The sequence below is a fragment of the Paroedura picta genome, chromosome 2 (genome assembly GCF_049243985.1).
Source record: "Paroedura picta isolate Pp20150507F chromosome 2, Ppicta_v3.0, whole genome shotgun sequence".
Classification (NCBI taxonomy): domain Eukaryota; kingdom Metazoa; phylum Chordata; class Lepidosauria; order Squamata; family Gekkonidae; genus Paroedura; species Paroedura picta.
Window position 1 is genome coordinate 23,355,836 of NC_135370.1, and position 27,502 is coordinate 23,383,337.

Consider the following 27,502-nt stretch of genomic DNA (forward strand, 5'->3'; position numbering starts at 1 on the left):
AAAATTCCACCATGTATTCTGCTCTGGACCTGTTCGTATTGTTATAGTTTGCACCTATGTTACAGTTTAATGTTCATATTATTTATGTTGCATGAAAATCGTTATGAAAACTTTCTATGTATCACTTCTATGTTTTATATGAACCCCCAGAGCCTAAGGGGAGGGTGGTATATAAATATAAATAAATAAATAAAATAATAAATAGATGTCCCCAGTGCTCCCTTTCAACTCTATGATTCTATGATTTTTTTTTCATGGGTGGCATGCAGATGCTGATGCCTATGTTGGGAGGCCATTCTGTTGGTATTATTCTGTGGGCCTCAACCATAGGCCTGGTGGAACAGCTCTGTTTTGCAGGCCCTGCAGACCTATTTTAAATCCCTCAGTGACCTGATCTAATTCAGTAGAATGCTCCACCAGGCTGGCATGAGGTCAGAGAAAGCCCTGCCTCTGATTGAGGCTTGATCTCTCTGGGGCTGGGGAACTTGAGTAGATTTTGAGTGCTCAGTCTAAGATTATTTGGGAAGGGGAGCATCTTGGAAGCTAAGCAAGGGCCCCTTCTGCATGATGCAAAAGCTGAATTGAACTCACTAAATACATCGTGGTTTTCCTGATTTCTGCACAGGAGAGTGAATTTACTACGCAAAACTGATTTTGCTCTGCATGGTGAACTGCCTCTTCGGTGCTTTAAGCATCTTTTAAGCGTTGTTTCTGAAAGAAGCTTTTCACCGATTCATTTATCTCCTGCCTGTCTTGGGAGTGCTATTAGTCATGCAGAGAAGCTCCTTAGTTATGCAGTTTAGTGACTGCATCAGAGAACAAAGCATGTCATTGAATTTCTAATAGAGTCTAGCAAGTGGAGTTGGCAAAACTACAGGGGGCAGGGCTGTCAATTGTTCCATGCAGAAAGCGTTGCAGCGTAGTTTTTCAACAGGCTATATTCAAAGCCGAACAACGATTGTAATATAATAAAGCGGTCTAAACTGGTTGTTTTTTAAACTGTTTTATTTGGCTCCATGCAAAATACCTCCAGGGCAGGCCCTGGTCAGTATTTGGATGGGAGACCACCAAGGAAGTACAGGATAGCTCTACAGAGGCAGGCAATAGCAAGCCATCTCTGTCCATCTCTTGCTTCAACAATCCAGTGGTTGCCGTTAGTAAACTGTGACGTGATGGCAAAAAAATAAAATAAAATAAAATCCTAATTTGCCACAAATGATGTATTAATTCTATGCTTCCCATCCACATTTTAAAAAAAATTAATTTCTGTCCCTTCATTAGATTCTTTTTACAACCCTCTTTTGACTACCTGAAGGTGTCCCAAAGTGGCTTACAAAGATTTTAACAAAAAAAAGAAAGAAGAAAAGAAAAGAAAATACAAGAGCAAAGAGAACAAAACAGGCTTTAAGGTGGAAAAGAAAGTAAAATGTGTGAGTACTACTTTGACAAATATTAATTGTGCATTATTTCAAAATAATTACATTAAGACATGGAATGAAGTGAAAAAAAGATATGTTAAGATGCAATAAAGTCCAACTGTTGGGCTTCAGGAGACTCTGCTCACGCCATCAAGCCACAGCTTCCAAACATCTGGCAAATGGTTCCAGGGGAAAGTCCGGGCGCCCGTCCATCAGGAGATACAGCTGGGTGTCATCTGCATACTGATGACAACCCAAGCCATAGTTCCACACCAGCTGGGCCAGAGGGCGCATAAAGATGTTAAACAAGGTGGGGGAGAGAACCGAGCCCTGCTGGACCCCACAAGGGAGCTGAACAGATCTCGATAACTCCTCCTCCACCGCCACCTTCTGGGTCCGGTTTAGGAGAAAGGAACGTATCCAGCACAAGGCTGTGCCCCATATCCCTGTCCCGGTGAGACGGCTAGCCAGTAGTTCATGGTCAACCACGTTGAACGCGGCTGACAGATCTAACAGAACCAACACAGCTGAGCCATCCTGATCCAGCTGGCAAAGGAGGTCATCCATCAGGGCAAGCAACACCATCTCCACCCAGTGGCCAGGACGGAAGCCAGACTGATATGGATCAAGCACCGAAGTTTCATCCAACTACCTTTCCCAGAAACGCCAAGTGCGAGACCGGTCGATAGCTTGCAGGGTCCTGTGGGTCCAGTGATTGTTTCTTAAGGAGAGGACAAACCACTTCCCCTTTAAGCAGCTTGGGAAACTCCCCCAATTGGAGGGAGCAGTTGACAATTTCCATGAGCTGCTCTCCTATCCAAAGGCCTCCTCCTTTGTGGAGCCAAGATGGACAGGAATCAAGGGGGCAAGTGATAGCCCTCATCTTCCCCAGCAACCTGTCCACTTCAGGTAAAGAGAGCCGTCTGAAGCCATCAAATGTCACCTCCAAAGCCGGCCAACAGGCCTCCAGTTCATTTACTGTACCAAATGTAGCAGGAAGTTCGAGGCGGAGAGACAAGACTTTATCCGCAAAATAGCTCGCTAATGCCTCGCAGCCAAGATCCAATTTCCTAATATTTTTGCATCATTCCTCGAGAGCCGTAAGACAGCGGTCCGCAAGCTTCCGCCCGCTGCGGACCGCTGCGGCGTAGTGTGGGGAGAGGGCGGCCCGGGGGCCCATGCACGCACGGCAGCCCCAGCCCCAGCACAAACGCCAGCAAATCGGCCACTAAAGCTAAAGCGGCCGATTAGCTTGTGGCTTGGCAAGCTTCTCTTCCCTCCCCTCCCAAAATAAGAAGCTTGCCCGGTCGCGAGCTAATTGGCCGCTTTGGCGGCCAGTTTGCTCGCGGCCGGGCAAGCTTCTCGCTTCGGGGGGGGGGAGGGAAGAAGGAGCCGCGGCCCGGTGCCAAGGGCCGCGGGTTGGGGACCACTGCCGTAAGAGACCGAACAACCTGAAAAAATAGGGCTGAGCGAGAGCTTGCGGACACCATTTCCGCAGCAAAAAAGTCACATTTCGCCACTTTCGTTGCCATCTCATACGTCCTCATAAGATGTTCTTGCAGCCTCATCCCAATTCTTCCGCCACACTCGCTCTAGCCACATAAATGAATGCTCCTGCTTGCAAATGCATGTTGGGCTCATGGGAGATGGCAGGAGAATTGAAGGACCTGTGGCATCAGCCTCCACTAGTCCCCTCCCTCGCCACCCAGAAATGTGAGCCAGGGATCCCACCCCATTTGGGGAAGGTGCTGCAGCTCAACATCCATGCAGCCTCTTAAGGAGCCCCCGCTAAAATGGAGGAGGCCGGCACATGAGCTTGACCCTCCCCTACAACGCATCCACCCCATGAACACAACCACCAACTGTGACAGAAAGATATAACAAAAGCAACAAGAAAAGCAACAATGCACTGTATGCATAAACAGCAGAAAAAGGGGTGAGACGGGTGGGATCCTTACAGTGCAGAAGAAGGAGGCAAGAGACCAGAACCCAGAGAACAGCCACATTTAAAGGGGCCGCCAACCTGGCCCCCACCCTGCCTATAGCCAGCCTTTGCCAATTGCAGCAAAGGCACATAAATACCAACGTGGAGATGCTGGCCGGAATGGGCCGCTGCAGTGGGCCACTTCTGGCTGCTCTGAGCCCTCCCCTGCTCCGACATCCTCTGTGGCCACAATCTGCAGCTTGGATAAACGGTGGGTGCATTTGTTGTGAAAACATATTGCGACGTGTTAAGATTTCTCCCCAGGAGAATGCAAAATGAAATTAAGAGAAGATTTGATAACCGAAGAACATACCCTGTCGATCGTTCTTACCAACTCATCTATTTCTAAAAATATTTCGAATGCATATTGGAAATGTGAGCAACACGAAGATAAAGTCCTGCAATGTGATTAACTAAGGGGCATACAAATGGTTGTCCCTTACGTAAGGGCTGTTATGTATTATTTATTTATTGATTGATTTGATTTGTATGACTGCTGCTCTTGGCAGTTCACAATATTTCAATACAAATCAATACATTAAAAGCCATTAAAATTCCCCATTAAAACCCCATAAACAATGACTCAGTCACAATGATGGTGATTGAATAAAACTATTCCCACACAGGCCCACTGGATGGGCAGAAGGGAGCAGGTGGATAATTGGGCATAGGATGGAACAATCTGGGGAACCAGGCCAGTCTAATACTGGCCTCCCCCCCAGGGGAGAGGGGCCCGATCTTAACCCCTGGGCCACCACCCGGCCTCAGACAAATGCCTGGCAGGAAAGCCATGGGCCTAATGGACCAGCTCTGTCTTACAGGCCCTGCAGATCTGTTTTGGGTCCCACACCACCCTCATCTCACTTGGGAGAGTATTCCACCAGGATGGCGTTGGGCTGAAAAAGTCCTGGCTCTAGTTGATGCTAACTTGACTTCTCTGGGGCCAGAGATGTCAAGCAGATTTCGTGTTCTCAATTGCAGGTTTCTCTGAGGGGCCAAGTGGAAGAGGCGGTCCCGTAGGTACCTACCTCACAAGGTGTCTGTTCTGGCGAAAGAAAGGGTACTCCTTCGGGTAGTGAAAAGCGGGATATGAAATACCACCTCTTCTTTCCACCTGGCTTGATGTTTTTAATGTCTCCCTCTCACAATAGTTTTCTGCTGCTGGCAGACTGTTACCTTTCTGCTGAGCTAGAACACTACATGGAATATCCGATAAGCACCAGCCAATCAAACTGCATAGGCCAATCTGCCTTCATCACAACCTGCTATTTACAAGGAAGGAACCGCTTTGGGGAATTTTTCAACAGGTGGCTCCATTCCCAGGTGTGTAATGGATGACAGCTCCTATATTTCAGTGACATCCCATAGCCCTACGGCCAGGGGAAATAATGGAATATGTAATGGATACCCCAGAAAGATTCCTCTCCACTGAGTGTGTGCATGTTTGTCTAAAGCAGGGGTGGCCAAACAGTGACTCTCCAGATGTCTATGAACTACAATTCCCATGAACCCCTGCCAGCCCCTGCGGTCCATAGACATCTGGAAGAGGCTTGTGGTAACAGGAGTCCATGAACATCTAGAGAGCCACAGTTTGGACACCCCTGGTCTTCAAGTCGCTGCCAAGTTATGGAGACCATATACAGTTTTTAAGGAAAGAGACGGTCAGAGGCAGTTTGTGTTGAAACTCTGACAACAGAGGCATCATGTCCAATCGCAAGATATCATAGTCCTGTTGTAGACCCATCTGGAGTACTGTGTGTAGTTCTGTAGGCCTGACTTCAAAAGGACGCGGACAACATTGAGAGAGGGTATTGAAGAGAGCGTCGAGGATGATCCAGGGCCTGGGGACTAAGCCCTGTGAGGAAAGTTTGAAAGACTTGGGAATATTCAGCCTGGAAAGGAGGAGGTTGAGAGGGGGCAGGATGACTCTCTTGAAGTATTTGAAAGGTTGTCACTTGGAGGAAGGTAGAGAGCAGTTCCTGTTGGCAGCAGATGATAGGAGCCACAATAGTGGCTTTAAACTATGCCCGTTTCCACATGAGGAACCTGCCCCTGAGCAGCCTCTGGTAGCTGATGTCACCCCCTCCACATGACGCCGCCTGCATCCCAAGGCTGTCCAGGGGCTGCCTCAGGATGAGGGAAATCGCAAATTGTGGATTTGCCACTTTTATCTCGCATCCCATGGACCATTTATGCACTAGGAACTTTACTGCCCCAGCTCCCCTGCAGGAACACAAATCGGGGACAGATGAGGTGCACCAGGCCAAATGCTTCCCCATGTGGGTGCAAGAACAGGTGTGGCAACCTGCCATGACTAAAACTCTAGCCTGAAGCCTGGCATGAAGCCTCCAGTGCATAAACCGTCATGGGGGAGCAACCAGTGAGCAACCAGGGGCAAGCCCATACGGAGGGGGAAAGGTGCAATAGTCTCTACAGCATTGTCCTGCCCTCGCACCTGCCCTCCCCTCTCCATTTCCTGCTCTGAATAATTTTAAAAAATGGTGTGGTGCGCGTTGCCACCGGGCTCTAAATTTGTTCTGCTTCTTCAGACCAATATGGCTACCCACTTTAAGATATCTGCTAGATATCAGGATCCCGCCCACACACACACACACACACAATCCTAGTAGTTCAGCAGTGCAATCAAGGAGGTGGGGAGCTCCCACTCACTGGTGGTCTTCAAGCAGTGACTGGGCAGATACTTCTCCTGGATACTTTAGTCTGACCCTGCATTGAGCAGGGGGTGGAACTGGATGGCCTGCATGGCCCCTTCGTCTAGTTCAGCAGTGGAATAGGCTGCCTAAGAAGGTGGGTAGCTCCCTCTCACTGGCAGTCTTCAAGCAACATCTGAACAGATACATCTCCTGGATACTTGAGGCTGATCCTGCGTTGAGCAGGGGATTGGACTAGATGCCCTGTCTGGCCCCTTCCAACTCTATGATTCTATGACTTCACTGGTGGCCTCCCATCCCCATACCAACCATGGCACACACTGCTTAGCTTCTGAGATCTGTTGACTTTGGGCTGCCTTGGTCCTCTCCACTGCCTCTAGGTAAAAAAGACCACAGAGGCGATGTAGCTTGGGCAATCTCTGTTATGCTCGCCTTCAGAAGTCCTCCTCTTCATCCCACCTACCATATACAAATGTCTCATAAAGCAACAACTCCTGTGTGGTCTAATCTCCCAGGCCTCTGAGACAGAGAAAACAAGCTGCGCGAAAGCTTCTAATCCCTATCATGGCTAAGCCATTTAACCTCCTGTGGCTCAGTTAGCTCAGCTGGAAATTTGGGCGGAGACCCTTTGAAACCAGATGCTACCTCTGAGCTCAGTTTTCCTAGGTAACTGCATCGCCGCACAGCTGCCTTTTTGGCCTGGTTCTGATTTTTCCAGTTTTTCTATGGGAAAGAATGTTTAAAGAACAAAAACGAAACAGGACATTCTGAAATCTGTTGCGAGGCCCCGCGTAATTTCACACTAATAAAATGGCACGTTCATCAAGAGCGTGAAATCAGAGAGGCACGGAAAGGAATTCCATTTCCATTAACTAAGCAATGGCACGGCCCTGAAGGAGGATAAATATATCAATTCTCACCCATCAGCTGTGGAGCATCGTGCAAGGGAAACATGAACGGGGATTCAAGACGATCAAGAAGACTAACAACTGGATCTAGGGATGGAAAATCTGGACCCTGCTAAATCTGCCTGATCCCCCATGGGGCCTTTGACAGACAGGTTCTGTGCTTGGAACTGAAAATCCCAGACATAAGGAGAACCAATTAGGAAAAGGACAAAGCTATGCAGAAAAAAAGGGACATGATTTCTCCCCCTTCCACTGGCCATGAGCCTAGGAAGCTGGAGAAATTTGCATGCATGCATACATTTCCCCAATGGGGCAAACAGTAACTCCCCTGGAAAATTATACAGGGAAGAAGATTTGCCCCTTCTCCATTTGCACCACGGTCTGCATCTGAATTGGACATGCGCATGTCAGGGAATCATATTCCAAGAAAGTAAAAAACAGCAAGATTCCAGGGGCATCTTTAAGACTAAATGTGCATCTAGTCAAGGCTATGGTCTTCCCAGTTGCAATGTATGGCTGTGAAAGGTGGACCATAAGGGAGGCCGAGCATCAAAGAATCGAGGGTTTTGAACTCTGGTGCTGGAGAAGACTCTTGCGAGTCCCTTGGACTGCAAGGCGAACAAACCGGTCAGTCCTAGAGGAGATCAGCCCTGACTGCTCTTTAGAAGGCCAGATCCTGAAGATGAAACTCTCATACTTTGGCCGCCTCAGGAGAAGGAAGGACTCCCTGGAGAAGCGACTAATGCTGGGAGCGATCGAGGGCAAAAGAAGAAGGGGATGACAGAGAATGAGGTGGCTGGATGGAGTCACTGAAGCAGTAGGTGTAAACTTAAATGGACTCTGGGGAATGGTAGAGGACAGGAAGGCCTGGAGGATCATTGTCCATGGGGTCGCAATGGGTCAGACACAACTTCGCACCTAACAACAACAATAATTGTGGCTGGGGAGGAACTTTCAAGTGTCACTGCTCACTTCTTCAGTAGGAAAGATCAAGAACCCAGGAACACCTTAAAGACTAACAGAATTTGGGGCGGGGCAGGAGCTTTCATGAGTCACTGCTCACTTCCTAAGTAGGAAAGATCAAGAAGCCAGGAGCACCTGGAAAACCAACATGATCTGTAGCAGGGGAGGAGCTTTCATGAGTCACTCTTTTGGTTCCAAGAATGGATCTCCCAGGGCATGTCCAATTCAAAATACTCTTGGTGGCCCTATGGTGGACATGGAGGACAGCAACAACAACCGCGACAAAGCCTTTATTGGCGTAACAGACACGGAGGACTTTGTTACATGCAAACTGGCACCAGGCATGCCGTTCACTACAGCCATCAGAAACAGGTCTTCTCTTGACAACACCTAGACCCAAGTCCCATTCAAATGTCACATTTGCCATGGGTTCAACTTCCAGTCCCCTCTTTCCCCTTCCTTTTACACAAAAGTCGATAAGAGACAGCTGAACCTGGCAAGGGAGCCAAATGGCCATGCAAAATAACGTGTGTCAATCTGCTGAAAGGTCCTTAAACCGCACCACATTGGCAGTAAGGGAAATGATAATGCTTCTTTCCCTCCATTATCCACATAAACAGAGGTCACAGGGGTAGTCAACCCATGGTCCTCCAGATGTTCATGGACTACAATTCCCATGAGCCCCTGTCAGCATTTGCTGGCAGGGGCTCATATGAATTATAGTCCATGAACATCTGGAGGACCACAGATTGACTACCCCTGACCTACAGTATCGCAAAGCTTCATGCTGAAGTTCATTCATAGGATCACACTATGAGGTCCTTCACATTTCTTTTGTGATATCTTTGCTGGGCAGAGTTTGAATCTGCGAAGGAGCAAAGCATCAAGCTGTTTTAAATAATAAAATGGAACGGAAACTACTTCATGTAGAAAGAGGAGACAAGAGAGAGTCCTCATGGTCTAGGTATCTAACTATTGTCTGCAGTCATTCTGTCTGTTGTGTTCTGGAGGCAAGCAGGGAGGAAGTAAGCTTAAAAGAGCAGGAAGTCTCCCGCTGAGCCAATCAGGAAAGAGATAATCTGAAAAATATCAGGATGTTCCTGATCTAGCTATGCTAAAGACAGATCTCCTCCAGTGTCCCCTGCAGGACATTCTTTATATCCTGTTCAACCATGCACACAAAAGGTCTTGCATATTCCAACAACCTTGCCCGACAAAGGAACACCGGCTGACAATTCACAAAAATGCAAACCTCAACAAAATACTATTGCCTCCTAAAGCAGTGGTCCTCAACCTTTTTCGGGCTGGGGACCAGGGGGGACGGGAGAGAGAGGCCCGGGTACTGAGGGGGAGAGGGACGTGCGGGCGCCAACACGCCGGCGGGCGCCAACGCGCAGGCGCAGACCTGCCGCGTCTGTGCATTTGCGCCTACCAGCGCCCGCACCTCCCCCCACACAGTGCGGCGCTTGCTGCACTGGAAGTGATCAACTGCCATAGCGGCCTCCAATGGGCCATAGCGGCTGATTGCTCCCAGCACAGCAAACGCCACGCCACAGGGGGGGAGGGAGGTGCGCCCACTGCCACACCAGCGCCTGTGCCTCCCTCCCCTCCGTCACTGAGGGGTCCGGTGCTGAGGTACGGCCCGGGGGTTGGGGAACACTGTCCTAAAGGACTCTAAGATCTTATGATGCATGGCCGCATAGAGATCAAATTGGTCTCAACCAGAGCCAGGACTTTCTTGGCTCTGGCGTCGGCCTGTTGCAACTCTCTGCCGAACGAGATGAGAGCCCTGCAGGAACGGAGACATTTGCACAGGGCATGCCAGGTTCGATTCTGCGCTCCCCCACATGCAGTCAGCTGGGTGACCTTGGGCTCGCCAAGGCACTGATAAAACTGTTCTGACCAAGCAGTGATATCAGGGCTCTCTCAGCCTCACCCACCTCACAGGGTGTCTGTTGTGGGGAGAGGAAAGGGGTGATTATAAGCCACTTTGAGACTCCTTTGGGTAGGGAAAAGCGGCATATAAGAACCAACTCTTTTTCTACCTCACAGGGTGTCTGTGGTGGGGAGAGGAAAGGGAAGGTGACCGTAAGCCGCTTTGAGCCTCCTTCGGGTAGGGAAAAGTGGCATATAAGAACCAACTCTTCTTCTTCTTCTTGTATGACAGAGCTGTGCAACCAGGCCAATGGCTGAGGCCTAATAACTAACATCTGCTCTCACAGATCTCTCTCTCCCTAAACATGTCAAACTATATTCTTTAGGGAGGTCTATATTATACCCCCCCACCCCAATCCCATGTTAGGAATTTTTTAAGGGCCATATTAGGGTTTAATTTGTTGGCAATCTTAATTCAAATTAGATTTTATATAGTAGAATTTTATGGGCTTTCAATTGTCCTCCAGCAAGCCTGCCAAGACAGGGCAGAATAGAAGTAATAAATAATAATCAAATTGACAGCAAAAAGATCCATTATGTACTAGAATCATAGAATCATAGAGTTGGAAGGGGGCCATACAGGCCATCTAGTCCAACCCCCTACTCAGTGCAGGATCAGCCTAAAGTATCTAGGAAAAGTATTTGTTCAGCTGTTGCTTGAAGACTGCCAGTGAAGGGGAGCTCACCACCTCCTTAGGCAGCCCATTCCACTGCTGATCTGGACTCACAGAATCCTAGAGTGGGAAGGAACCACAAAGGCCATCTAGTCCCACCCTCTGCTCAATGCTGGATCAGCCTAAAGCATCCAGAATAAGTATCTGTCCAGCTGCTGCTTGAAGATTGTCACCACCTCCTTAGACAGCTGATTCTACTGTTGAACTACTCCGAAAATGTCCCCCCAATATCTAGCCAATACCATTCTCCACGTTGTTTAAACCTATTACTGCGGGTCCTCTCTTCTGCTGCCAACAGGAATTGCTCTCTGACCTTCTCTGAGTGACAACCTTTCACTTAAGGACAGCAATCATGTCCTCTTTCAACCTCTTCTTCTCCAGACTGAACATTCCCAAGTCCCTCAGCCTTTCTCCACAAGGCTCGGTCCCCTGGTCCCAGACCATCCTCGTTGCTCTCTTCTGAATCCTCTCAATTTTGTCCAGGTCCTTTTTGAAGCGAGGCCTCCAGAACTGCAAACAGTACTCCAGGTGTGGTCTGACCAGTGTCGTATACAATGGGAAATATGGCATCTTGTGATTTTGATGTGATGCCTCTGTTGATAACAGGCCTACTCTCATACCATCAGATTCCACAAGAAAAAGAGGAAGAGTTTTTGTACCCCACTTTTTACTACCCAAAGGAGTCTCGAATCTGCTTACAATTTTCCTACTCTTCCCCCAACAGGCATCTTGTGAAGCTGGTGGGGCACTCTGACAGAACTGAGACTGGCCCAAGGTCACCTACAGGGAGGACGAGTGGAGAAGCGAACCCAGTTCTCCAGATTAGAGTAAGCTGCTCTTAACCACTACTACAAGCGCCAATATTTTTTGCAGCGTGCATTGTCACAGCATGGGCATTTGTGGCAGTCACCCCCTGTTCTGTTGAATGAATTGTCAGCCGTGATAAAAGCTGGTTGTGCTCCAGCTGTTCAGGAAGTTGGAAATGGCTGAATGGGTCAGGTGAACCTTGGAGTTTCAAGTACTATCAGGAAATGATCCTAGAATTTGCCTTCCCCAATAAGGTGGGCTGGAATCTGCTTATTTTGCTCATTTCGACTGCTTTAATAGAAATTGAGAGCCAGCATGGCTAATAGCGGCAAGCTCTAAGCCAGTGAGCCAGGGTGTAGTCTGCACAGAGCTTTTTACCCACTCCCAGCTTGAATAAATCCCTCCCATCTACACTGAATTCAATCAACATTTTGATTTGGGGTGCTTTATATTTTCGCTCTGCAACACGCATGATTGATGTGGAGTGACCCTACCTTTCCCCTGCAATATCCAGAGCCTCAATATTTGAAAATATTTGAAAAATCACCATCAGGAAGTATACAGATTTCTGCTTTTTGTGAATTAACTCCTCCTCCGTGCCTTGTAGCAAGGTAGTCTTCCCTGATTGACCAGGGCGTCAGTTCAAAGACTTCCTGGTTCCCAGTTGCAAGGCTGTTGCAAGTGCAGTTTAAAGTGACTGCACTCCAGAAGCCCTAACTTCTCTCATTCCCCTTTCCTCTGCTGTCTCCAGTCCTCCCCCCTCGTGCCTTTTCAAGAAAAGAGACTCCTGCTGCAATTGGCACCCTTCCCCCTTCTGAGCTTCCCCAGTCAAGTGCAGAACACTTTCTGCTTCAGTGGGGGGGGGAGAACAGAGGAAGACCCGAGTTCAAATCCAAGTTCAGCAGGATCCAAAAGGGAAAAAACAAAACAAGTGCAGAATCAGCCCAGGTTTGAATCCCCTCATTCCTCCAGATGCAGCCAGCTAGGTGACTTTGGGCCAGTCACAATTCTCTCAGAGCTCTCCCAGCCCCACTTATTTCACAGGGTGTCTGTTGTGGGAAGAGGAAAGGACGGTGATTGTAAGTCGCATTGAGACTCCTTTCGGTAGCAAAATCCAGAGTACAAAAACCCAAGTCTTGTTTATCAGCATCTGCTCCACAGCACATCCTTCCTTCATCCTTCCTGGCATCTGATTATAATTTACAACCCTCTGAACACAGCAAGTATGCCTTTTCTCATAATGCCTCCTTATCTTTTAAGGATACCGAGCAGAGTTTTACTTGACCTAGAAATGACCTTTGTTCTTTTTCAGGCCTGTTCAAAGATATAGCCCAGCATTTCATGTATGGCTGGTATTTTAACCAGATTTCACAAGTTTCACTGGTTAAAATGCACAGAAATCGCATGAAGAATGTTTAGTAAACTGTGTGTAGAATGATATCAGCTAGAACAAATTTTGAGTCCAGTGACACCCTTACGCCCCACACAGTTTTATTCAAGGTATGAGCTTTCATGTGCATGCACACTTCCTCTGTTGCAATATGAGCTTTTGTGTGCGTACACACTTCCTAATAAAATTTTGTGGTCTTAAAGGTGCCACTAGGCTCTAAATTTGTTCTGCTGCTTCAGACCAACGTAGCTACCCACTTGAAGTTATCAGCTAGATATCAGGAATTTTTTTTTCACAATCCAGATAGTTCAGCAGTGGAATCAACTGTCTAAGGAGCTGGGGAGCTCCCCCTCGCTGGCGGTCTTCAAGCAGTGACTGGACAGATCCTTATCCTGGGCCTAGTCTGCACACAGAGGATAATGCACTTTCAATGTGCTTTGGCAGCTGGATTTTCCAGTGCAGAACAGGAAAATCTACTTCTAAAGTGCATTGAAAGTGCATTATCTATTGTGTGCAGACTAGGCCCTGGATGCTTGAGGCTGGACAGATCCTTATCCTGGATGCATTGAGCAGGGGGGTTGGTCTAGATGGCCTGTATGGTCCCATCCAACTCTGATTCTAATCTTTTCAGTCTCCTGTACTGTCAAGTTGATCCACATAAAGCTGAAGCTTCCCTTTTCATTTTGAGATTATATTTCACCAATGTTTGTTAACATATACAGAATATGTGTTTGTTTGTTGCCCATTGAGTTCCATGGCAAGGCATAATCGATGGTTCACAAAAATCTGGAGATAATTATTGTGCGAGGAAGAAGTGAATCAAAAGCGCCACATGTAGGCCATAACAACCAGACATGGTCCCTCTTCTTAGAAATAACTGGAAGCTGACTCACACAAATATTTTATGAGTCATGGTGGACCGTTGGATGACTGGGACCAATGACCTTCCATTTTACTCCTGCAGAGCGGTCCTCTCTCCAATCCTGTTTAACATCTTCATGTGCCTTCTTGCCCAACTGGCATGGAAGTTCAGACTGGGTTGTCACCAATATGCAGATGACCGCCCTGACTCTCCGCCAGAAGCATTAGACAGCTGCCTGGAAGCAGTGACAAGATGGCTCAAGCAGAGTCATCTGAAGCTTAATCCTTCAAAATTGGAGGTCCTGTAGTTGGGCAGGAAGGGTCCAAGCAAGGAAGCATGTCTGCCCAACCTGGATGGTGTGCAGCTATCAGTATATCTGCCAGGAATCAGGGCATGACCATGGATGTTTCCCTCTCATAGGCCCAGGTCACAAGAATAGCACGGCTGGCATCTACCACCTTCACCAAGCCAAACTACTAGTGCCCTACTTGGCCCCAGAACATCTAGCCACGCAATGGCCAGCTCTAGGTTACTCTTCTACAACTCACTCTTCGCAGGCCTACCCTTAACTTTGATCAAGAAACTGCAAATGGTCCAGAATGTGGCGGCCAGGGTTCTCACAGAAACACCATGGAGGTCCCACATCCAGCCCGTCCAATTGAATTCCATATCAGGCTTAAAGTCTTCGTAATTACCTTTAATGCCATATGCAATCTGTACCTGAAGGACCGCCTCTCTGCCTACACCCCTCAAAAAGCCCTGCACTCTACCAACTCCAACCAGCTAGTGGTCCCTGGCCCCAAGGAAGTCCCCATGACCTCAACCAGGACCAGGACCTTCTCCGTCCTGGCCCCCACTTGGTGGAATGAACTCCCAGAGATGATCAGGGCCGTAATGGAACTAAAGCAGTTCTGCAGGGCCTGCAAAAGGAGGCTCCTCCACCAGGCATTTGCTTGAGGTCGACCGAAATTAAACATCTACTGGGCCCCCGAACCTCCCTCCCTTGAATCCATGTGATCGATCTGACCAACCATGGGTCTGTTAGATTGTTGACTATGTTAGAATGTTATTTTCTCTGTTTATTGTTATTATCACTGTTACCCGTCATTCATTATAACTGAGGTTGATGTATTGTTCTGTTTACGTTCTACGTGAACCATCCTGAGCCTTAGGGGAAGGCAGTCTACAAATGTAATAAGAATGAATGAATGAATGAATGAATGAATGAATGAATGAATGAATGAATGAATGAATGAATGAATGAATGAATTAATGCACCATGTTTCCATATGTTACCCATTCCTAGCAACCAAAACCTTGGGGTCTAAACCTGTCGTCCTCCTCCATTTCCAAAATCTGTGCCTGACAGCAGTGCCTCTGCATTGCTGATGCTTAAAGCGATCTCATTCTTCTCTCAACCAGCACAAAATGCCCTTTATTACGTGAGGTGCTAGACAATCCTAGTATGACGAGACCTCTGTTTTCTACATTGCCACTAAATTCTCCTCATCCCTGGCAATACAGTTATATTTTTATGAAGCTGGTGTGAAGTTGGGTGTCTAGAAGTTGCCAAGGCATACAATTCCAAGGCCTTGAAAAGCTGAAATACGAAACGCAGTTAAGTTTGTAGTGCAATCCTAAACAGATTTGTACTCTTCTAAACCCACTGACTTCAATGGACTTGAAAGGGAATAACTCTCCTTAAGATTTCACTGCAATTGGCCCATCTGTCCTTATTCTACCTGGGGTAGTGATGCTCTGTATTCTTGGTGCTTGGAGGGGGCAAAAGTGTGAGGTCTTCTGGAGTTCAGGCCCCGCTGGTGGACCTCCTGTTGTCACCTGGGTTTTGGCTGCTGTGTGACACATCAGCCATTGGCCTGATCCAACGTGGCTTCTCTTATGTTCCTATGTCTGGGGCAGTGATGCTCTGTAATCTTGGTGTTTGGAGGAGGCAAAAGTTCTGGCCCTGCTGATGGACCTCCTGATGGCATCTGGGTATTGGCTCGATGAGTGTTGGACTCGAGGGGCCATTGGCCTTATTCAACATCAGGGCGGGTGGTCCCGATATTAGATCTGGGCTCCCTGGGTTTATCTGAATGATCTGATTGCCTCACTCCCATATTAGCAACCTGATGTCCCTCGGCTAATGTGGGGCGGTTTGGGGGGGAGGGGGTTAGTGGGGTTAGTTAGTGCTCTCCTGTTGCCTAATGTTGATAGTGTGGACTGGTTTTAATGGTTTAACTATGGGTTTTATTGTAATTTTTATCTTGTAAACCGCCGTGAGCCTAAGGGGACGGTGGTATAAAAGTTTAATAATAATAACAACAACAACAACATGGCTTCTCTTATGTTCTTATATCTGGGGCAGTGATGCTCCGCATTCCTGGTTCTTAGGAGCCAACAACGGGAGGGCTTCTGGAGTTTTGGCCTTGCTGGTGAATCTCCTGATGACATCTGGGTTTTGGCTACTGCGTGACTGGATGTTGAACTGGATGGAACATTGGCATGATCCAACATGGCTTCTCTTATGTTCTTACGGGGTGTATAATGGTATCACCAACCCTCTGATCAAGCTCTTCCACAGGAGCTAGAACAAGATCAACAGACCCATCGGGCTCAGAGGAGAAAGTGTGTTTCAGTGATGTGAAGAATTGGGAGCACTGGTTATAAAACCTGTAAGCAGCAACTGTTTTGATTTCAAAGCATGAGCATAATGAGCCGCCATGAGCCAAGGGCTCCCCCCTTTCTACTGAATCCTGGTCCTAACCATTTTTAAAAGGAATTGCCTTCACTAAGCCACTAGTTCTGGTATAAAAACAAAAGTTATTTTTCCTCAATATTAATACTGCATCATAAGAAAAGACGTTAAATGCACCTCTAATGAAAATAAAGCCAAGCAGCTACCCTCTCTTCTGAAGAACTACCGTCTCCAAATTCTCAGGCAGAAGGAATTAAGGTAACTGAGTCATATTCAGGAGGAGAAGCAATGGAAGTGGCCAGTCCTCTAGCTTGTGGCCAAGTGGTAGTCAACCTGTAGTCCTCCAGATGTTCATGGACTACAATTCCCATGAGCCCCTGCCAGCAAATGCTGGCAGGGGCTCATGGGAATTGTAGTCCATGAACATCTGGAGGACCACAGGTTGACTAGCCCTGCATTAAGCAATGGAAATGCCATGGACCCCCTCTGGAGTTCTCATGGACCCCTGCCCATCAGTCTCCGATTTGGATATATTTATTTCCTTCCTTCCTTTGGCCTTTTCTGAAGCACTAAAAAGACAAAAGTAATGACCACTGCAAAAAACGGACAAGTCACAATAGCAATTGATGGCGAAGAGATCAAATGCTTTCAAGAATCTATTTTTCTTGGATCACAAACTGATATGAGTGGCGACTGCAGTATGGAAATAAAACATCAAATCGCTCCGGGTCGCTCAGCAATGACGAGCTTGAACCGAACATGGAAAAGCCAGGACATAAGCCTAGCTACCAAATGTGATTAATTAGATCTATCGTATTTCCAACAGCCACTGATGGCTGTGCAAGAAGGACAATGAAAAAATCGGACAAGAAGAATCGAATCATTTGAACTCTGGAGTTGGAGACATCTGCTGCGGATTCCGTGGGCAGCAGAAGTCACAAACGAGGAAATACTACAGAGCATAAACCCTGATGTATGACTGGTAGGCAAAATCACAAAAGTCCAGCTCCCTTCCTTTGGCCATAACATGCGACCCAACTCAATGGAAAAAGCAATTATGTTAGGATTGTTCAGTAGAAAAAAGAAACCAGGTCAACCTAGAACACGGTGGTTGGACACGCTCAAAATGGACACTGGTCAGAACATTGCACGGCTAAGGGAGATGGCGCAGGATCGGGGATCGTGGTGACACCTGTGCCATGGGATCGCCAAGAGTCAGACACAACTGAATGGCTGACAACAACAGCTACAACAACATTTCCTTCACTATGCCCCCCCCCCAGAATTAAACTCAAACAACTGGTAGCATGTAAACTAAGCTGGTTATTCTAGTTTGGTCCTTGCATTTGTTAAGCACCTTTATTAAGCTGTATGCTCGTTTGCTGCTCTCCCTCTGTATGTATATGTATGGACAGGTAACTTCCATTTCAGTGTATCTGAAGAAGTGTGCATACACACAGAAACTTATACCTTGTAGACCCCCGGGGAGCTTTTGGGCGGGGGGGCGGGGGTCCACAGCATTTTACCTCCTGCTTTAATGGTCTCAGCCACAAAATAGAGAACTGGCCACTTTCATTGCTCCCCCTCCTGAGTGTGTGTAAGTACTCTTGTGGTTTCTGAGCCTGGGAAGGAGCAGAGCCTGCAACTCTACTCCCACCTTAAACTGCATCCTGTCTCTCTCCCCCCAGGCCTCCTCGAGCTTGCCTGTTAACGCACGTGATGTCACTTCTGGTGACATCTAACTTCTGGGGAGGAGTGGCAGGGAGACGTGGCCAGCTGGCATCACTTCCTGGGCTCCTTGAATCCCGGCAAATTATTCCAGGGGCTCCTCCAGTTTGGTGTAGTGGTTAGGAGTGCGGACTTCTAATCTGATGTGCTGGGTTCGATTCTGCACTCCCCCACATACAGCCATTCCTCCTACCCTGTACAAATCTACGTTGTAAGCTACCTTCTTCTGGCCAGGGTATAGGACACAGATATGAGTCTATAAAATCTGATATAGTTCATTGTGGGATTAATTAATGCAACCAGCCAATTGCCCAACACTTGTTTCTTCCACATTTAAAAATACATTCCTAGTTATATCATGATTTTCCATGGGAAAATGGTCCTACAGAAGAGTTATTGTTCAAGAGAGCAGGAATCGCTTCTTTTTCCAACTCCCTCTTCTCTTTGTCGAGTCTGGAAATCATTAGTGGAAGTCATCAACCAGTACAGCAGTTTGCCAATTTTTCCAGTGTTATTTCTGTATTCTCTCTATAGTAGGGAATCCATATCTGACTGTGTCATACGAGAATTTCCAATTTATCTGGGCTCCCAGCTCTCCAGATGTCCATGGACTAAAATTACCACGAGTCCCTGCTCGCTTGGTGATGGTGGAAAGGGCCGTCAAGCCACTGCTGACTTATAGCAACCCCACTGAGTTTTCTTCTCTTTGTCAAGTCTCAAAATCATTAGTGGAAATCATCAACCAGTACAGCAGTTTGCCAATTTTTCCAGTGTTATTTCTGTATTCTCTCTATAATAGGGAATCCATATCTGACTGTGTCATAGGAGAATTTCCAATTTATCTGGGCTCCCAGCTCTTAGCAAGGGTGGCCAAACTGTGACTTTCCAGATGTCCATGGACTAAAATTACCATGAGTCCCTGCTCACTTGGTGATGGTGGAAAGGGCCGTCAAGCCACAGCTGACTTAGAGCAACCCCACTGGGTTTTCAAGGCAAGAGACGTTCAGAGGTGTTGTGCCTTGCTCTGTATCATGACCTGGAATTCACTGGTTGGCCCACGCAAGTCGGATCCCATCAGCTCTCGGAAGCTAAGCAGGGTCGACCCTGGCTAGCATTTGGATGGGAGACCTACAGGGAACACTTGGGGTCATGATACAGAGGCAGACAATGGCAGATCACCTCCAGATGTCCCTTGCCTGGCTCTCCCAGACAATCCTCAGATTTCCTAGCTGTACCATGCGCATGCCGTATGTTAAATAAATTAAATAAATAGTAACCAGGGATAACTGCTGAGCTTCCAGGATTTACACAATGGAAAAAGATTGCTTAATGAGGCCTTTAAAAGAAAAATGATATTCCACCCCAAAAAAAGGTAAGTCTTTAATTTCATGATCATTCATTCATTCAATTATACTTTAAGGTCGCTGCTCCGTCTGCCAGCTCACAGCAGATAAAAACAGATAAATTTGGGAGGGTGAAAAAATCATTTTCCTGTTTAAGGACTTATTAAACATCTTTAAACATCTTTTGCTTCTTTTTGTCTCAACCCTACACCGTTTGGCCCCCTTTTTCTAGCCTGGGCTAGCCTGCAGTAACCAAAAAAGACTGAGACCAAAGAACGAAACTGAATTACAGCAAAGTACACAGTGCTAATATACGAAATATCAAATCTTCTTTAATTATACATTCAAGTGTTTTAAAGCGTAATTTAAAAACACATTATGCTTTAGAATGAGTATTTTAATGATGTTTTTATCACTTTTGAATGTATAATTAAAGTAGATTCGATATCTTGTATACTGGCACGGGGTACTTAAACTATAATTTAATTTCAGCCTTTGATCTTGACCTCTTTGAGGGCTACCCATCCCGCGTAGGGTCGTGTGTGTTTTCTTTCTCTCGGGGTCTCATTAGCGGAGGTATCCAGAACTAGGCCAGGAAGGAAGCCTAAGTGATTCCAACTTCCTGTGTGAGCACTGCCCAAGTACACTCTCCAATTTATCACACTAACGGCCTCCGTGACTCCGGCCCTCACAGCAGAGGGTCCTGTTCAGAGCAACCAAGAAAGAAATATTCGGCTCCCGGTGGCCGGCTGTTCAGTGCCCCTATGCTTTGGCAGGCCTGGGCAGCGCCCCGCATTAAATAAAGACATAATGACCAACAGTGAAACCAATGTTTGGTGATCGGTGAAGCCCAGCCTTGTGAGACAATCCTCACAAGAAATAAGCTGAGGTTCCTAGGGAAAGCAGTCCTGGCATTGGTATATCTTGAGCTGAGGCAGCTGGCAGGCCCCAGGGCTGCTGATCCCCACCCGTGCACCTCCCCTCTCCTCCGCCCACGTGTGCCCGTGCTCTCCCGCTGCCCAGAGGGACTGAGGAAGGGCACTCCTGGTGGCAACGGGAGGCTGGTGCAGCCAAACTGAGAATGGGCAGTGAGGGGACTTGCAGGACCTGCAGGCAGGTGGGGGGCATGCAGCTGTGGGGTGGATACAAGGCCACTGGGGGGGGCTGGTGGTGTGTCAGTGAGGGCCTGGGGCCACTGTCTGCTGAGGGCTTCTCGAAACCTGGAACTGGCCCTGCAGCTGTGCCTACTAAGAGTACCCACAAGGGCACACAGGGCTTTACAGGCATGATGCAGGACATGCAGGTATCCGGATAGAATGAAGGGCTTCAGGGGGTTCCTGACGGTGGACCAGTGGGGGTCTTGTGGCACTGCCTTCCTTAGGGGCTCCCGAAACCTGAAAGTAGCCCTGCAGCTATGTTTATTAAGAGTCCCGGCAGCACCCCTGGCCACTGTAAATTAAAGTGACCAAATTGTAACATTGGTAAAGCGGGACACCATTGACCGGGGGGGGGGGGGGTTCTTGATTAAAAATTTGGTCTATATGGAGCAACAAATAGTTTCATAGAACGCATAGAATGCAAAAATAGTATTGTAATATATATATTTTAATTTCAACATAAGTACGATTTGCCAGGTACCCCCAGATGTCCCTCCAAAAGTGGGACAATCTGGTCACCTTACTGTAAACCCAACAACAAGAAGAACTTCAGCAACCATTTCTCAGGAGAGGAGAAGACAGCCAAGCACATGAGCTGCAACCCTGCCACAAACAAATTCACATTCGGGGTCTGTGAAATCACCCTCGTCAGTTCGGCTCGAAATCTTCCACTTGAAGTAACATTGCAACATTATTGGCTCACCCTCGGTCTTCCATCACAGAAACAAGCCACTGGCATGTACTAACCTAACCCTTCAGATGTCCTGCTGGTTGCATGCTTCCTTTTATTTACTTTACGCTGCAGCCTTGTGCTCCAGATCTCATTTCCTTCTTTCCATCAAGCGACATTGTCCAGGTCCCCTCTTCCCGTTTACAAACTGCGCTATCAGAAACACGCCTGGTGCAAAACAGGTTATGTTTTTAAAAGGCACCCTCTATGAGTCTTCTTGTGCAAAGAACAGAACACGGGGGGATGCCTTGGTATGCTTGACACTCCCTTTGACCTGGTTTGCATTAAGCGAACTGTACTTCAAAGCATTGCTTTGCGGCTTGTCCTCAGGATCTGCTCCCAAATAATCTTTTTGTTTTTTAAAGTCCAGTCCCCAGCGCTTTCACACGTGCTAAACGACACCTTTTGCCCATGGATTTCTGCCACTGCACAGAGGAAAATCCAGCCACAAAGTGGCTTGAAAGTGGATCATAAATGAGGATCCTTTGCAGGCAGGATTCAGTCCTTCTTTGCTGGCTACCTCTCCAAACTTTAAATTCAAACTCTAGTCTGTGTAAGGAAAGAATAGCTGTTTTTCTGTACTCAAAGAAGTATCAGAGCGGCTTACACAATACACTGCCCCCACAACAGACACCCTGTGAGGCAGGCGGGGCTGAGAGAGCTCTAAGAGAACAGCCCTGCAAAAACAGCTCTAAGAGAACTGTGACTAGCCTAAGTTCACCCTGCTGGCCGCATGTGGAAGAGGAGTGGGGAATCAAATCGTCTTCTCCAGATAACAGGCCTCCGCTTTTTAGCCGCTATGCCAAACTGACTCTTTTTGACCGCTGCATTGGACTTTCAGTCTGGCCAGAACAAACCAAGACATCTGGAAGGAGCTGGGTGTCCCCTCCAGCTCCCTCCTCTCTCCCTCCCTGGATCTGAAGGGCTCTCAAGGGGCAGCCAGCAGGCTGGCTAACGGGGTCCCCTGACACGCCACGAAGACAGCAGCCAGACTCTGACTTCCTGTCCTCTCCCCGGCCAGCAAGGCGCCCAGATTAGAGGCAGAAGGGTGGGCAGAGCCGGAATGCCAGAGGGAGAAGTCTGGATTCCCTCATGCCCAGTTCCCTGGGGGTGGGGGGGGGGGACAGGGGGGAGGGAAAGGAGGGAGCCAGAAGCAAGCAGCGCCGGGGAGCAAACCAAGTTCAAATCCAGCCTTCCCAAGAAAGGGATCCAACGCTGAAGGGCTCCACCCTTCTCTTCCAAGTTCTGCTGTTTACTTCTTTTCTTTCTGGACACTCAGGGCCGGACTCCAGCCCCGAAGAATGCGCTTCAGTGGGAGTTTCCAACCCCCCCCCCCAATCCCAAGCACTTTCTTTTGTTCCAAACTTTCCCATTTCCTCACCCTAACGGGGTTTATTGCTAAAGCCTCCAGAGAGGTCTTCTGAATTTCCAGAACAGCCTGGAGAAGGCAATCTCTCTCTCTCTCTCTCTCCACTTTGTAAGTGCATCTCCCCCTCCCCTTTCCCCCTCTCCGATCCCTTTCCAAACCCTCTTCCCAAGCTCTTCCTCTCCCCCCCCCCAGACCCAATGCCTTTTCTCAGCATTCAAACACGCAACCCGTCCGCCTGAGCATCCCTGCCCCACGGAGGGGGGGGGAGCGCTCCCCATCCCCATCCGTCAAAGCCTGCAAGCCAGGCTGCCGAAGAATCCCACTTACCCCCTTCGAACTCTTCCTCCTCTTGTGCCCGTATCGTCCCCCAGTGTCCAAGGAAAGCCAAAAGGAAGACCAGCGTTCTCCTTTGGGTCCAGCTGGCCATTGTGTCTTGAGATTAGAGACGCATGCCCCTTTCCCGTTAGACCAGGGGAAAGTGCACCCCACACACACACATACAAAAAAGGAAAAAAAGAAGGCGGCAGGGGAAAGTTATCTGAGCACCAGGAAAGATTCTCTTCTTTGCTTCTCTCCCCGCTGGCTTGGGACAAAATAGGCTGCAGGCTCTCCAGACGCTCGCTCCCGCTCTCTTTTCACGGCACTGGACTGCTGAGCAGTCGGTTATACCTCCCCCATGTGATGCAACTTTATATAGGAGGAACACTGCCTCTGCTGCTTTGCCTGCCCCTTTTCAGCTCCTTTGGGCTCCCGCTCCTCCAGTCCCGGGCAAGGTCTAGCGTGACTGATGGTAGACAGCCGAATCAGGACAGGCGTCGGTTTTTACATGCACGGCTGTGGGGTGGTGTTTTGATTTATTGTTTTAACAGGGGAGGGTTCTCCTGTTCTTTCACCCAGCTCTTGTTCTAGGAGAGGGGGGAGGTCTTCAAAAGAAAAGCGGGAGCAAAAGGAGAGTGGGCTGTGACGGCTCTCTTCTCCCCTAGAAGCCAGCTGAATGACCTTGAGCTAGTCACAGTCCTCTTAGAGCCGCTCTCACAGAGCTTGTCAGAGCTCTCTCAGCCCCGCCTCCCTCAGAGTGTGTCTGTTGTGGGAAGAGGGAGGGGGAAAGTGATTGTAAGCCGCTTTGGGACTCCTTCAGGAAGGGAAAAGCAACTCTTTTATCATCATCATCATCTAAAACCAACTCTGTTGTTGTTGTTATTAAACCGGTCAGTCCTAGATGAGACCAGCCCTGACTGCTCCTTAGAAGGCCAGATCCTGAAGATGAAACTCAAATACTTTGGCCACCTTATGAGAGGGAAGGACTCTCTGGAGAAGAGCCTAATGCTGGGAGCGATTGAGGGCAAAAGAAGAAGGGGACGACAGAGAATGAGGTGGCTGGATGGAGTCACTGAAGCAGTAGGTGCAAACTCAAATGGACTCCGGGGAATGGTAGAGGACAGGAAGGCCTGGAGGATCATTGTCCCTGGGGTCGCGCTGGGTCGGACACGACTTTGCAACTAACAACAGCAACATTATCATTATTAATTTAATTTGTATTCTGCCCTCTTGTGCAGGCTCAGGGTGGCGTACATCAGTGGCAATATAATTATACAAATAATATTTATTCTGCTAGAAGCTGCAGAGGAGATGGGGTGCTAGAAGCACTCTAGAAGCTGTCCTGCCAGGCCTGCGGTGGAGGCCAAGATATCCATCGAATCTCTACAAATTAATTACCCCCCCCTAACCCTCAGATCATTTGAACATGCAAAACAGGTGGCTTTAATATATTTTAAAACTTTGTTAAAACTTTGTTAAAAAAAATTTGTTACACATTTATTATGTCTCCTGGGAGATAATCAACCTCTCCCTTTCGATGGGAGAATTCCCAGAGAGGTTGAAGTAATGGTCCATCCATTACTGAAACCATAATTGGATATGCAGGACAGCTACTGCCCCATTTCGCACCTCAAGTTCCTGAGGAAGGTGGCAGAAAGGGCTGCTGAGGATGAATTACTAGCATTCATAGATGAAGCTTCAGTCTTAGATCCATTCCAGTTGGGATCTGGCCTGGCCATGGGGTGGAAAGGGTGCTGGTTGCCCTGGTGGATGACCCCTGGCTCCAGCTGGATCAGGGCAGGGTGGCACTGTTCATATTCCTTGACCTTATGGTAGTATTCAACATAGTCAGTCATGAGCTCCTAGCTCACCTCTTTGCCGATGCTGGAATACGGGGGGACAGCTCTTCAGTAACAGATCTCCTTCCTCTGGTGTCATGGACAAAGGGAAGGGAAGGTATTGGGGAGAAACAATTGCACTGCTACCAGTTCCCATGTGAAGTGCCATAGGGAGCTGTCCTCTCCCCAATTCTATTCAACACCTTCATGCTCCCTCTTACCCAGCTGCTCCATGGGCTTGGGCGTCATCAATATGCAGATGACATCCAGCTCTTCATCTTCATGGATGGTTGTCCACATTCACTGCCAGAGTCTTACCAGATGTCTCGAAGCAGCGACAGGATGGTACAAGCAGAGCCACCTGAAACTCAAACCTTCAAAGACAAGAGGTCCTGTGGCAGGGTAGGAAGGGCCCAAGTGCGGAAGCAAACTTGCCATGCCAGGTTGGGGTGCAAATGACTGTTGCACACTCAGCTAGGAATCCGGGCATGATCTTTGCTGCCTCCCTCTCCATGGAGGAACAGGTTACAAAAGTAGCACAGCTGGCATTTTTACACCTTTGCCAAGCTAAGCTACTATCCCCCTACTTGAATATGGAGCACCTAGCCATAGTGATCCACACAACGATCATCTCTGGACAGGATTTCTGAAACTTGCTCTATGTGGGCCTACCTTTATCGTTGCTCCAGAAACGGCAACTGATCTAGAATACAGCAACCAGGGTCCTCACCAGAATACCTTCAAGGGCACTGGCTCCCAGTTGAATTCTGGATCAGATCGGCAGAGCCTGTAGAATGGAACTCTTCCGCCAAGCATATGGTTGGAGCCAGTAGTGAATATCTACTGGGCCTCTCACTAGAACGCCCCAGCAGAACTGCCCAAAGGAAAACATCTGGGGAAGATGAGTCAGCAACAATTAATAATTGTTAAAGCAAGATGTTTTAAATTTTAATAATTTTTAGTATTTCTGTATTATATATGATTTATTATCTATGTTGTTCACTGCCCTGAGCCACTTGCAGGAGGGTAGTATACAAATATTATTATATTATTAATAATAATAGTAATAATAATTCTGACTTTACCCACCCCATCTAGGGTTCTGGGGGATGCTTCCCCATTTATTGTATAACTGTTCCTCTTCCCCTCTGATGGTTGGCTTCTCTATAGGGCTCTTTTGCACACAGGCTGAATAGCACCCTTCGAATGCACAACACCACTGGATTGTAATGTGTGGAATGGCAAAATCTAGTTGCAAAGCATCTTCAGAGCCTGCATTCATACACAGTGGGGTAGTACAGTTTCTCTTTCCCCCCCCCCCAGCTTTTTATTTTAGATATCGAAAAGAAGAAATAACAGTGTCATCACGAATACAGGGCAGCCATCCATTAGGAGGAAGAGCTTGGCGCCACAATTGAAGAAGGATGTAGACAAACCGGAGCGTGTCCAGAGGAGGGCTACAAAGATGGAGAGGGGTTTGGAGACCATGGCGTGTGATGAAAGGTTGAGGCAGCTTAGTCTGTTAAGCCTGGAGAGAAGATAATTAAGAGGTGATACAGATTCAAGTGGATAGCTATGTTGGTCTGAAGTAGCACAACAAAAATGGAGTCCAATAGCACCTTTAAGACCAACAAAGATTTATTCAAGGCGTGAGCTTACTCGCTACCACCACATACAGCTTCTGGAAGTTTGAGGAAGTATGCCTGCATGCGAAAGCTCACACTTATCTTAGTGCTCTTGGACTCAATTTAAGAGGTGATATGAAAGCCATCTTCAACTACTTGAAGGGCTGTCACAGAGGATGGAGCAGAGTTGTTTTCTGTTGCCTCAGAGGGCCAGACCAGAACCAATGGGAGGAAATTAATTCAAAAGAATTTTTGGCTAAGCACTGGAAGAAGTTCTTAACAGAACAGTTTCTGAGTGGAACAGGCTTCTTCAGGTAGTGATGGGTTCTCCTTCTTTGGAAGTTTTTAAGCAGAGGGTGGCAGAAATGTTAATTCTGTGAATTTAGGCAGATTGTAAGAGGGTGGACAGAAGGGATTGTGTAGGTGCTTGGCTCTTGTGGCCATTTCCTACATTCTGCAGATGATACTGGAGGTCCCTTCCAACTCTATGATTCTATGACCTTCTTGTGGAAGACATCCCTGTTGGAATTCTTATTTTGCATCCTTGCATGCACTCTCTGAGGCTGAAATAATGAATGTGGGAGTGTTCCATTTGACATTTAGCTTTTAACGGTTGTGTGAGAGATTAGACTCTGTTCATGTTCAGGTTTATCTCATGGAGGGGGCCCCCTATCCTTACTGCAGTTGTTTTAAGTAGCCATGATGAGCAAGGTGGGCATGTGGTCAGCCACTTCAGTCAGCATGAGTCATCTGAAGCCATTTAATGTTCCCTCCAGAGGCAGCCAAGGGGCCTCCAGTTTGCTTTCTGTGTCCAAAGTTGGAAGGAGGTCATGGTGGAATGTCGAGATTTTGCCTCACAATTCATTTCTGATTGACTGTTATTTTGGTGCACCTCCTCTAGAATGCTGAAGGTTATTGACCACTGAGGAAGGCCTTTCAGGCCAAAACACATATGGTCTTGTGTTGGTCAGCTGACATTCATCATCAACCTTGTATAGGAAATTGTAACAGCTTCTGTAAAACTTATTCTTGATCGTTCTTAATGATACAAATTTTATTGCTGTAGTTCGACCGTTGATGCTT

At 47.7% G+C, this 27,502-nt stretch overlaps 1 protein-coding gene across 1 annotated transcript in view; it reads right to left on the reverse strand.

The window, feature by feature from the left end:
• Positions 1–23,400, reverse strand: part of COL5A2 (collagen type V alpha 2 chain) — a 198,267-nt gene extending 174,867 nt beyond the window's left edge. Inside the window, exon 1 of the mRNA XM_077319445.1 lies at positions 22,966–23,400. Within this exon, the coding sequence (XP_077175560.1) occupies positions 22,966–23,065 (100 nt within the window). The 5' untranslated portion in view covers positions 23,066–23,400. The remainder of the gene's footprint in view (positions 1–22,965) is intronic.
• Between the last annotated feature and the right edge of the window lie 4,102 nt (positions 23,401–27,502).